This window comes from Schistocerca americana, chromosome 6, assembly GCF_021461395.2.
Source record: "Schistocerca americana isolate TAMUIC-IGC-003095 chromosome 6, iqSchAmer2.1, whole genome shotgun sequence".
Classification (NCBI taxonomy): Eukaryota; Metazoa; Arthropoda; class Insecta; order Orthoptera; family Acrididae; genus Schistocerca; species Schistocerca americana.
This window is the reverse complement of record NC_060124.1, coordinates 610,252,277-610,265,885: the sequence shown is the minus strand read 5'-3', so window position 1 is coordinate 610,265,885 and position 13,609 is coordinate 610,252,277. Positions and strand designations below refer to the sequence as shown.

General features: G+C 42.8%; 1 protein-coding gene across 6 annotated transcripts in view; it reads left to right on the top strand.

Annotated features, from left to right (window-relative positions):
* The window catches only part of LOC124619817 (TRAF3-interacting protein 1), a 244,350-nt gene that overhangs the window by 218,103 nt on the left and 12,638 nt on the right, over positions 1-13,609 (top strand). For all 6 annotated transcript variants that reach the window (XM_047146416.1, XM_047146417.1, XM_047146414.1 and 3 more), the window contains one exon: positions 7,370-7,581. In XM_047146416.1, coding sequence (XP_047002372.1) covers positions 7,370-7,581 — 212 coding nt within the window. The remainder of the gene's footprint in view (positions 1-7,369; positions 7,582-13,609) is intronic.

Genomic DNA, 13,609 nt, shown 5'->3' with positions numbered 1-13,609 from the left:
AAAGGACTTGGAAGAGCAGTTGAACAGAATGGACAGTGCCTTGAAAGGAGGATATAAGATGAACATCAACAAAAGCAAAACAAGGATAATGGAATGTAGTCGAATTAAGTCAGGTGATGCTGAGGGAATTAGATTAGGAAATGAGACACTTAAAGTAGTAAATGTGTTTTGCTATTTGGGGAGCAAAATAACTGATGATGGTCGAAGTAGAGAGGATATAAAAGGTAGACTGGCAATAGCAAGAAAAGCGTTTCTTAAGAAGAAAAAATTGTTAACATCGAGTATAGATTTAAATGCCAGGAAATCGTTTCTGAAAGTATTTGTATGGAGTGTAGCCATGTATGGAGGTGAAACATGGCCAATAAATAGTTTGGACAAGAAGAGAATAGAAGCTTTCGGAAGAATGCTGAAGATTAGATGGGTAGATCACATAACTAATGAGGAGGTATTGAACAGAATTGGGGAGAAGAGGAGTTTGCGGTACAACTTGACTAGAAGAAGGGATCGGTTGGTAGGACATGTTCTGAGGCATCAGGGGATCACAAATTTAGCATTGGAGGGCAGTGTGGAGGGTAAAAATCGTAGAGGGAGTCCAAGAGATGAATACACTTAGCAGATTCAGAAGGATGTGGGTTGCAGTAAGTACTGGGAGATGAAGAAGCTTGCACAGGATAGAGTAGCATAGAGAGCTGCATCAAACCAGTCTCAGGACTGAAGACCACAACAACAACAACAACAACATGGGACCCGAACTTAGAAAATTGTTTGGGCTTGTTATCCTTATGGGAATTGTAAAAAAAAGGAAGCAAGGATTGATGATTACTGGTCAACGAATCCATTGATAGACACACTGATATTTCCCAAAACCATAGCCTACAACTGATTCAGACAAATGTTATCATTTTTACATTTTTCCAACAACAACAATAAACCGGATAATGCCCACTGGCTTTTCAAAGTGCAATTCATAACTGGCTATTTTTCCAAAAAGCTTAAAGAAACATTTCATCTAAGTCAAAGCACCTCAATCGATGAAGGAAATTTTAAAGTTTATAATCTGTCGAAAATTATGAAATATGGCATACTCATTTGGATGCTGTGTGATTAGAGTACGGGATACATTTATTCCAGCGCTGGAGAACCTTTAGCAAAAACAGTAATGGAACTATTGACACCGTCTTATGGAAAATGGCATCACCTCTACATGGATAATTATTATAACAATGTAGAATTTGCAGAGAAATTACTTGAAAAGAAAATTTGAGTTTGTGGAACAATACAGCAAAATAGAGGATTTCCAGAAAAATTAAAGCATGCAAAAGTCAATGTGTTTGAAGAAGATGGTCATCAATGGGAAGGTGAAGGACTTGCACAGGTATGGAGAGCTTCGAAAACTAAAACAATACGAATGATCTCTACAGTATATAATGCCACTTTGACTGACACTCAAAGAAAATGAGGAAAAACCAATTACTCAATAAAAAAAAATCGAAAAAATCCGGTCACATAAAGCAACGTTAACTAATACTAATTTCCGAAACGAATAAATGGAAATGAATAAACTGCCATGTATGTTCCAAAAACAACAGAAGAACAACAACAAACTTAATGTGCAAGTCTTATGGAGTTGTGTTACATATTGGAGACTGTTTTGCTGCATATCATATGAAAGAGAAGTACTAAGTACCAAAGGTAATGAAAATAAACAAATACGTGAAACAAAACAAATTTTGTATTTATTTATGTATGTATATCTTCAAAATTTCATGAAAGTAGGGGAACAGGGTTGACAACTTATGAGAACTAACGATGAGATTAGTAAAATGTAATAACTTATAATCGGGGATAATGTCAAGAACGGCCGGTGACAAACCAAATAATCCAAATCAGTGCTGCCAGTGGCAAGTGAATAAATTTGTATGAAATGTGCAGACAGCAAAGTGTTAGGAATAGAAAACAGAGGGGTCACATTGACACATGGTATTATAGGAATAAGATTAAATTCAGAAAAGGGAAACATTGGTGACCTGTAAGGTTCAATGTTTGGCACATTCCTGTTTCAGATCAGCATGAACGGGACACTGGATGGCTCTTGGAAATGTGTAATATTTTCAGATGACACAAACATATTGATAAAGCGCCCAAACACAGCCATACCAGCCACAGTAAGGAGAATAATGGAACAGGATTAATGTTAGTTCACAGCAAATAGTTTCATCCTTAATCTTACAAAGACTCACACTATGCAGTTACAAACTGATGAACAGGCACCAGAAGTACAAATCAGTGGGTTTACATTGGATGAAGCAAGTAACAGAATTTAGTGACCTGTGTAGATTCCACACCCTCGATCCGGGTGCGCAGATTTTAAGCGCAGCACAGATGTGAAGACACTAGCACTAGCAGAGGCATCCACTCGTGGATGCATGTGCAGCCCCTCTGCTGTGCTCTCTATTGGCTGGATCGTGGCTTACAGAGTTGGGCCCAGCCAGCCTCACTCTCAGTCATATATTGACATTCAGCCAATCTGTATTGAACTAGTAGTGCAGACCTTCAATAGCAAGTGGTTTCCTGTACAAGTATTTTGGAAGTGATGAAGCACTGTGTCTGTCATTGTCTGTGTATTCTTGTAGTCAGAAGACACTGGCGAGGAGTAGAGATGTCTTTCACGTGTTTTGTTGTATGGTTCTTTTCGCATATTGTTGTGACGTGGAATCTCTGCTTCAAATATTGATGCAGCAACAGACAGAACTTCTTACAGTAATGTGACTCACTCTGCCAGTGTCAATCACTCCCCTTTCATCTCTGGCTATGTTTTCTCCTATGATCCAGCCATTTGATGAGGCAATGAAAGGTTGGGTAGCACACAAACATAGCCTACTACATCATTTCTGTGCCTTCCATGTTACAGATGCAGTGGTATGTTGCACAGGATTTCTCCCACGTCATATCAGGCATTGTGGCAGCTGGCCCCCTTGCAGGAACATTCCCCTTTGTCGTTTGAGAATTTATGCTCCTTTTTGTCTTCCTACTATTCCTGTCACATGCATGTTGTTACTGCTAGGGTTTAATTTTGCCAATGCAAGAATCAGCTCCATCAGTCTTATCATGCCTGGGCCACTCCCTGTTCTTAGCCATTTTGTTATGGCCAGGTCAAAAGAGTCATATGAAGATGTCACGGTTCCTGAGGTTGTCATCCACTCTTCCCTGGATAAGGAAGTGGATCAGGAGGCCCTCCAATTAGAAAACCCCTCCCTGAAAGAGGTTTTATTCATTGCCCAGTCTTATGAGGTCTCACATTCTGCTGTTTGACAACTGAAAACACGGTACAATGTCATGACGATATAGGATGGCCTACTACATCCACTGTTTCTAGAGAGGTCGAAGTCATGGCAATAAAATCTGTCCATTTCGGTGACTTCCGTGCAGCACATAAACAGAGTTCTGGCTGCAATTCCTGGTTGCCATTGTGTGTGTCTTGTTACTCACAACATGATACATCATTGTGTCCCCAGTGTTGGGCCATCTGTTGTAAGTGTCATTAATAAGTCTACATTGTGATAGTCTGCCACTCGACTGCACAGAATGCAACATCTGTGAAAACAGATACGGATGTACGGGAAGCATCATTGCCAGGGCCAGCTGCCAATCGGGATTCCAAAAAGCTTTTTATTGACATTTTGGCTCTCTTGCAACAGCTATACTTGCAGATAGGTACTGGTATGACAGCTCTTGTGATTAATGCCCAAAAATGTTCAGACCTTGGCTCTTCACTGCTGTTGCTGATAAACAGGCGCCTATGGGATATGGTAAAGAGCAAATCTCCTTGCTTGGCCAATTTATGGCTGATGTTACCTATAGATCAGTAACTCAGCCCATTACCTTCATTATCATCCTTGATGCTAAGTCAGTAAACCTTTTAGGGTTTGACGCCTTCCAGGCCTTTTGCATTTCAGTCACAGACACCATACAGTTGGTATCTGCCAAATTCCCCTACCAATCGTTGGAATATTTGTGCTCATTATTTCAGGCTGTCTTTGCGGAAGGCCTAGGATGCGCCACAGACTTTCGACCCCACGTAACCTTGAAGCAACTGGCTTGCCCTACGTTGTTTCGTGCTAGCCAGATCTCTGTAGCATATGCTTCCAAGTCAAAGTGGAAATGAACCAGCTTGCATCTCTCGGATTTGTGGTTACCATTTTCTCTAGGGAATTGGCCACACCCTTTGTTATGATGATGAAACCCTCTGGTAATTTGTGACTTTGTGGCAATTTTAAGGCTACCTTGAATTCACAGTCTGTAGTCGACACATAAATGAGCTGTTCACATCCTTAACTGTGGATCAATTCTCCAAACTTGATCTTTCCAAACTATATCACCAGTTACCCTTGGATGGCCAGTCTAACCATATTGTGGTTTTTCATACACCTCTTGGCCTGTATCGATATTAGTGGTTGACATCTGTCGTGGCAAGTGTTCCCACCCCCACCCTCTCGCCCCCAATTTTTCAGTGCTATCTGGAACAGGTCACGTCCACTATTCTGCAGTGTTTCAACTACCTGGATGACCTGGACATACTACGAGCAACCTCCTGCACAATCTCAGGGCCTTTTTTCAAAAATTCCAGGTCATGGGTCTCTGTTGCAGTCTGCAGAAGTACAAATTTTTCCAACTCTCTCTTGAGTATCTGGGCCACATTGTATCACAACAGAGCACCCAACCCCTCGTGAGTCTAGTCAGGGCCATTACGGACCAGCCATAACCCTCATTGTTGCGAGGACTGCAGTCTTTCCTGTGTAAAATTGCCCATTACTGCTGGTTCATTCCCAGGCCATCCACCATTGCACACAGTCTCTGTCTTCTTCTCCACATGGGTGCGACCTTTGTGTAGTCTCTGGCGTGTGACCATGTCTAGCTATTTTTGATCCCAGTAAACCACTGGTTTTGGCTGTGGATGCTTCCCAGTGCGGCAGGAGGCAGCCCTCGCCCATCAGAATGCAGACAACTCAGGGCAGCCACTGGTGTTTCCATCCCAAACTCTGTCCACTACTCTCAAGCTGAGAAAGAGGCTTTGGCCGTTGTGTATGCTGCCACCAGACTTCACATGTTCTTGTATGACACCAAATTCCAACTCATTATGGACTACAAGCTGTTATATTTGTTATTCAGTCCACTCGTCTGGGTCCATGATAAGGAGGGGCCACACGTTGCAGCGGTGGGCTTTTTTCCTCTCCAAATACCACTATGACATCCATGTTTGCCCCACTGGGTACCACGCCAATGCGATCATCTTATATCAGTTGCCCATTGGTGCAGACCCTAAGTTTCATTGAGAGGAGCTCATGTTTTTCCAGTTGGTTATCATCTCCCACCAAGCGATAGACATGTTTCCAATCACTAGTACCCGGGTTCCAAGGCCACAGTGTCTGACACAGTCCTCAAGCAGGTTGCCCAATTTCTTTCAGCTGGGTTGATCATCTTTTCCTCCGGGCCGCACTTCCAATCTGCTTCAAACTCTACTGTCTTGCACCATCATGTCTTAGTCTTAGATGGAGCCCTCATTCTCTCCATGGACAACACAACCCCCAGGGTGGTTATCCCTTGAAGTTTACAGTGGGAGATGTTACAGCTGTTGCATGAGGATCACCGGGGTGTTTCCTGAGCCAAAGCCTTAGCTCCCAGACGTATGTACAGGCCTGACATTGACCGGTAGCTGGAGCATTTGATTGATTATTATGTGTCCCCACTGCGCTAGTCACCAGCAGCTCCCAAGGCTTCATCTTCTTCATGAAGTCCAGGAACAAAGTTCTCGGAGCACATCCATGTCAATTTTACTGGTCTGTTTTTGAATGTGTTTTGGCTGGTTGTCATTGAAGCATTTTTGCATTTTTCATATATGATTCAGTGCTCCTTGGCCACTACCGAAGTAACTGTTCAGGGTCTCTAAAAATGTTTTCCTGTAGAGGGTCTCCCAGTTACTCTCATTTCTAACAATGGACCTCAGTTCCTGTCCCAGACATTTCTTGATTTCTGTATGTGATGAGGCATCACCATGTTTGTTTCCCCAATCTAACAGGGAGGCTGTGCAGATGGATTACATGTTTAATACCCAAATGAAAAATATATCTGCAGGACTTTCGCACCAAGGAAGCATTACTTTTTTTTCTGATTGCCTTGTGGATGACTCCTATTGGTTCCTGTAGTCTTGCTGAGCTTCTCCATGGATGTCAGCTGCAGACGCTGATCCACCTCCTCCATCAGGGATCTCATCCACCGTCATGTTCCACTGTACCACATTTCCTGCCAGGGATGGCAGTCTGGGTGTACGGTTTTGGTCGGTGCCCCTGCTGGTTACCAGCAAGAATCGTGCGTCAAAACGGTCACTTTGTCTACACCCTCTGAACAGGAGACCTGGAGGTCTGGTGCCATCAAAATTGGCTGAGAGTCTGGGTGTCCCCTTCCCTCGCTGCATCTTGGCCACACTATTGCGTTTGCTGGTGCCCCAGCCTCTGGGTGCCACCTATCCGACAGTGTTCCAGACTCATTTTCGACCTGCTTCAGCACTGCCCAATGGGCCTACAATTTCACAGACTCCAGCAGCAACTCCGGTGCCCCTCTAGCCGGTGACAATACCCCTCACCAGTTTGATGTCTCTTGCACGGCCTCAGCCTGCAGCGTAGACACCTCCACCTCCACACTGCCGCTGGACATTGCCGGGAATTCCCACTTAGGCTGCCCATCACTGGTCCTGTTATCTCGTGCTCCAACAGGGCTCAACGGGATATTCCTCACCCCAACCACTCTTGCCCATATTCTGAGGTCACCACTGACTGAGAGTTGCTCTCCCCTTCCACCTTCGAGGCCTCCACAGATGTGGACACTGGGGAAGGGTTATTGTGACCTGCATAGCACAACTGCAATGGTGCACCACAAAGTCAGAAGATACAGGCACTGGCAGAGGCCTGCACTTGTAGATATGCACACAGTACCTCTGCAGTGCAGTATACCGACTGGCCGAGGGCGTGCAGAGCCGAGCTCACTCACTCACTTTCAGTCATATGTTGGCATTCGGCCTATGTGTTTCGGACTAGCAGTGCAGTCACTTCGTGGCAAGTGGTTTCCTGTACAGGTATTCTAGAAGTAATGAAGTGTTGTGGCTGTCTTTACCTGTGTGTTCTTGTTGTCAGAACATCAGATAATGATAGCTGTTTGGAAAATGTATCCCACGATCGGCTTGGATGAAGACTATCTGAATTATATTTAGCTCTAATTGAGATCTTCATATCAGTAGCATCAGTAATTTCTCATGAGATATTGTAATGCTATTCTATTCAAAATCTAAAAATAATGTTAACTATTTGGTATCCAGGAGTGGGAGGACGGACTCAGAAGAGAGCGAGATTCAGCAACTAGAGAAGTTGAGCGACTGCGCTCATCGATACAGACTCTGACTCGAGCAGCCAATCCTCTCGGAAAGTGGATGGACTTTCTACAAGAGGATGTTGACACAATGCAGCGAGAACTGGAGATGTGGAGGACAACCAACAAAGAACTGAAGCTACAGCTTGTGCAAGAACAAAAGTATGTAATTTATAATAGAAAATTTAGTATGTGATTATGAGTGTGATCGAAGAACTGTCATAGCAGACTGACCCTGTAAGATTCCTATCAGCAAGTTGTAAGAATATAAACTGCATTACTTATACCACTGCATATGAGTGCTCAGTTTGTACTGGACTCTCAGTGTCACACCACAGGCCTGTGATCACTGCAGTTGGGGTGCACTATGCGTGACTGATGCATTAGTTTCGTTTATAGAGTGTGAATATGGGTATTAAGAAAGCCACTTGCAGAAAATATTATGTGCGCTCAACCTGAGTGATAATTCTTATGGATCACATGGCTGCTTCATACATTGGTGTGTGCATGAATTGCAGAGACATATTGTTTTTGTGATTGAGAAATACTAGACTATTAGGAAGGATAAGCTTGACTTTTACATGTGCAAAAAGTTACAGCATATAGTGGAGACATTGAGTCACAGACAATCACAGTAAAAATACTGCTAAACAAGTAAGCTTTTGGGCAAAAGGCCTTTTTCTGAGTTAGAAAACATATGCACACACACACATTCATGAAAATAATCTCTCTCTCTCTCTCTCTCTCTCTCTCTCTCTCTCTCTCACACACACACACACACACACACACACACACACACACAGTGTCATTTGCGCGCGTGTGTGTGTGTGTGTGTGTGTGTGTGTGTGTGTGTGTGTGTGTGTGTGTGTGCGCGTGTGTGTCTGTGTGGGTGTGTGCAGTGTAATTCAGAAGGAGGCCTTTTGGCTGAAAGCTTACTTGTTTAGCAGTTTTTTTGTTGTTCCTGTCTGAAACTGAACATTACCACTATATGCTGGGGTAGTAGTATATCCTTTTCATAATATTGTCATCATTCTGTCCTGGATTTTCCATTGTTTCATCACAAGAATGGCCATATGAGCTGACAAATAAGGCACAATCACAGATAAAAACAAATTTGGTGATCTATCTCCAAGTGACTGTTGTAAGTTGGGCCACTGTTCCAGCTGCTGTGACTAAGGATGTGCAGGGGATGACTGGTCACATTGTTTGTGTTTTAGGCACAAGTAATGTTATAAAACCAATAGATGATGGAAATGTTTGTCTGAGATGTCCAGAGAAAATTTTAGACCACAGTAAGTCAATATATATTACAGTGACGTGGGTACTACACTGGCAAGATCTAATTTTTATTTTATGTGTTAATAATGAAATCTGAAACCATGTTGGGATTAGGCAGTAATTTGGATCTAGTTGCACTTCAGGATGGAATTACTGCTCAAATTAGCTAGATCAATAATTTAGATGATGGTGCTTACAATTTCACAGTTACAGAAGTTAAATTTTTGTGCATTCATGTTTATAATAATATTAGCGTATCTGTACTTTGGAGATAATAGAGGATGGTTATAATTAAACTTTCACTGCTTGACATGGCCTTCAAGAAAGATGACTGATCGTAGGACAATGAAATTTTTTGGAAATGTGTTTGAGGACATGCAGAACAGAAATAAAGATATGAAGTATGTTTCATCACTCCACAAAATGTTCCAGGAGGAGGAGGAGATTAGTATTTAACATTCCGTCAACAATGAAGTCATTAGGGGCGGAGCACAAGCTCATATTAGGGAAGGATGGGGAAGGAAATCGGTTGTGACCTTCTTTTTTTTTTTTTTTAAAAAAAAAAAACAAAAAAACAAAAAAAAAAGCATTTGTGATAAGCAATTTAGGGAAATCATGTAAAAATCTAAATCATGAAGGCCAGATGCGGATTTGAATCGTCGTCCTTCCGAATGTGAGTCCAGGTGCCAACCGTTGTGTTACCTCACTTGGTAAAATGTTCCAAGGCCACATATCATCAACTTCAGTCCTCACAAGAAATGTAACTGAAAAGTTGACTCAAATAGTTTAATTATAACCAGCCCATACATGTTACAGTGAGGATATGTGCCAGAACACCATTTTGCATTAAGGCTAAGCTTTAGTGTTTAGTTGTACGAAAATGTAAGTAAATTTGTGCAAATAATGGTTTTGTATAAGTCCAGCATTCACTAATTTATTGGTTGCTATTAGTTGAATATAGTCTGACAAGTTATTATCCTTTATCTTTTTGAGATTGGATTCCATCGGGAACCATGTGTTCAACAACTGCAACATTAGTATTATAAACAAAAAATGGCAGCATTGGTCATAACAGGTATGAAATGATTTATTAGAGCAAATCCATTTCAATCAGTGTGTGACCATCTTTAGTGTGAATATTCTTGATGACTCATGTAGTAAAAGCACATATTACAACTTCAACATGGCGTCAATACACAATTCAGTTCGGAAAATTTGTTCGTTAGCTGCTGTGTTCTTCTCTACTGACACCATGTTGAAGTTGTAATATGTGCTTATATAGGTGATGTTTTAACTGCTGCATCATTCCTCGCTCTATTGGTCCTGCAGAACACGTATCTTCTCTGTAGTCTGTACTATTAAGGAGACTCGATTAAACTACCTCATTGTGGACTAGTGAGGGAACTATGTCATTGTAAGCATTTAGTGTTTCCAGAAACAAACCATGCTGGTGGTACCAGGAAATGGCTCAATGCCAGCTTCTCAGTTTTGTGGAAGTCAATTTGTTGGGAGAAACCTTAGAACTAAGATTGTGGCTCGGGTAGTCATTATCTGTTGTTGAATTATTTGCAGGTTTAGCAGCTACTGCTATAGTGTTATTTTTGCAAGCTGTCTTGTGTAAAGTAATTTGTAGGTTTGACAGTCCTCATCATCATTTTTATTTCGTGATTTACCCCTACTTCTATATTTGCAGCCAGTGACATTTTTCAAATTTTAGCATTCAATTTTTTTTCTTTTTTTATGATCCTCTCCTCCACAGCTGGCACAGACCACTAGCTTTCTTGTGCAGTGTTTGGTTGTTTCGTCTAGGTCACAGCCCATAAAGCAGCAAGGTATAGACACAAAGTTTATGATACACAGTGGCTGGAGTGGTATGGTGAGCGAGCAGCTCTGCCCAGAACGTAGTTGGAGGTCGCCAGTACAAGGTATGCAGTGGTGGCCACACCATCTGCATCCCATGAGCACCACCTCACCATCTGTTACCCCAAGGAAATGAACACCACAGACAAGATGATAAAAGCTTAGGAAAGATAAAACATTAAAAATGGCAAACATAAAAGAATAAGGAGAATGAAAAGGTGTGAAGGGTAGGAGCCAAGTGAGACTGCCGAGCAAAGGCTGCCACGGGCTCCTTGGGCCAGAGCAGGCGAGGGGTGTCCCTCCCACCATATAGCTGAGATGCTGAGTTGCAGATAGGCACAACAAAAAGACATTCGGAAAATGAACTCTTGGCCAACAAGGCCTTCGTTGGAGATCAAAAACACACACACACACACACACACACACACACACACACACACACACACACACACACACACACACACAAACAAACTCAAACATACATGACTGCAGTCTCTGGCTGCTGAGGCCACACAGTGTGAGCAGCTGCGCATGATGGGAGACGCAACCTTGTGGTGGGGGTAGGGAGAACGCTGGGGCAGGGAGGGGGAGGGATGAATTTTCCATTATAAAACCAGGTCAGCCGCTTTGGTGTCATTCGCAAGCAACAGAGGTGCTTGTAAGGAAGGTTAAGAGATCGCCGCAAAGCAGCCAAATTTGGGCAGTGTGGTAGGATGCGAACCACTTGTCAGGTGGGCACCACAGCTGCACTAAGATGCGTTATTACATTGGAGATTGTGGCTGTGGGTCAGCCAAGTGTGGCCAATGCATAGCCGATAAGGGGTAGTGGATTGCCTGCAAGAAGTGCGAAGGAAGACTGCCACGTGGTTGTGATCTCTTTTATTGCTCTTAGTTTGTTTGAGGAGTCCAGGATAAACCATTCTGAGTTCCAGACACCCAACAACTGATGGTTTAGAGTTGACCAAAGGTCCAGTTCTGGGACCCCCATTTACAAAATCGGCATCCCGGTAGTCAACTTTGCCAAGCAGGCGGCATGTTCATTCCCTGAGATCCCAACATGTCAAGGGATGCAAACAAAGACAACTGCCCATCCAGCTTGATGGAGGTCAGAAAGCAGATCCTGGATAGTTCTTACTAATGGGTGATGAGGGTAGCACTGGTCTTTCGCCTAAAGGCTGCTCAGTGCATCACTGGAGATTAGAAGCATCCTGCCAGTGCAAAAATGAGCGTATCTAAGGGCTTGTTTAATGGTCACCAATTCAACAGTGAAGACACTGCATCCATTCAGCAAGGAGCACAGTTCTCTGCAAAATTGGTTCATCCATTGACCCTTGAATTGTCAGTGCATACAATTTCTGAGCCTGTAAATGCATCAAGGACATCCAGGAATAGCTGGTGAAACACAATGGGGTCAACCGAATCCTTTAGTCCAAAGGATAAGTCAAGACAGACTCAAGGTCAGGGTACATGTCATCAGGGCCTATGTGATTCCTCCCTGTGACTAGAGGTGACAGTGGGGGAAGTTTCAGTTCAGAACAGAGAGACTGCAAATGTGACCCCAGTTCTGGGTCTCTGTTGTGGGAGGTGGACCTCCCTACTAGGGAAAAGGACACAGTAGCTTGGAGGCTTAGGGTAGCTGCGAACATGTATAGCATAATTGAGTAGCTGTTGTTGATACCTGATCTATAGTGAAGGATTGCAGCTTTTGTGAGTAGGCTGTTCATAGGGTTAGTTCGAAAGGCTCCTTTGCAAGTCGGACCCTGCAGTGGTGTATCGGGTCCAGTGACCACAATGCTGAGGATCATGCCGAACCATATGCGAGATTTCCGTAATTAAGATGGGACAGGATCTGGGCTTTGTAAGGCTGCAGAAGGTTAGTGCAGTCTGCAACCCAGCTGGTGTTACTGTGGCAGCAGAGTGTATTAATCTGTAGCAAGCACCCTTGCTTAAGCTGGAGAAGATGGGGAAGCCCTGTCAGCTGGGCAACCCATCCCAAAAAGCAGTAAGATTCCACCACATTGAGTAATTGGACCTCAAGGGAAAGTTCTTGGTGTGGCTGAACGGTACGATGGTGACAGAAGTGCAGGATGTGAGTCTTGGCAGTGGAAAACTGAAAGCTGTGGGTGACTGCACTTTCCAAATGGTGCCCTGTAGTCGGTGTTCAGCAACACCCACACTAGAGGAGCAATAGTAGAAGCAAAAATCGTCGACATACAAGGAGGGCCATACTGAAGACCCCACAGCTTCTGCCAACCATTGATGACCACTAAAAAAGAGAGGGACACTCTGTACAGAGCCATGCAGGATCCAATTCTCATGGATATGGGGGGTACTATGGGGAATTGTTTTTTGACAATTTTATTACGTAATTTAAATGTAACTTTAAGCTGAAATACCCTGCATAATGAATTTTGCTTATGACAATAGTGAATATCATTAACTTCATTTATGAGAGAGAATTAAATTTATTTATGAAAGATTAAATTTAGAAAATTTGCAAGAGCAGTTTATTTGTTCATAAGTTTAACTTAATTAACATTTTATGCTAGCTGCAAGCATCTACTGCCACTTAAACAGAGTTGAATAAGTTCACAGCCAATACTCAATCAAGATATAGGGTACTGTAAACAAGAAAACTGGCAGCATCAGTCGTAGGAGATTTAAAATCATTTATTACAGCGAATGATTTCAGTTACTGTGTGACCCTCTTCAGTGCACATATTCTAGTCTTGAAGAATGAAAATCTTGAGTTCAAAATTTGTTTGTTGGATGCTATGTTCTTCTGTGTTAAAGTCATGTTGACTTTATAATATGTGCTTTTATTACAGACGTCTCAGAGGCAAAAAGCTTCTTGACCAGTGTGCTTGTAGTCTGACCTGATGTGAGAAATATCCTTGTCAGTCAAAGCCAGGTATTTTAAGGATCTCAGTTCTTCCCACTTTAAGTGCTGTGACCTAGACCATACAACCAAACACTGCACAAGAAAGCAAGTGGTCTGTGCCAGTTGTGGAGGAGAGGACCATAAAATAGAAGGAAAGAAAAGAATGCCAAA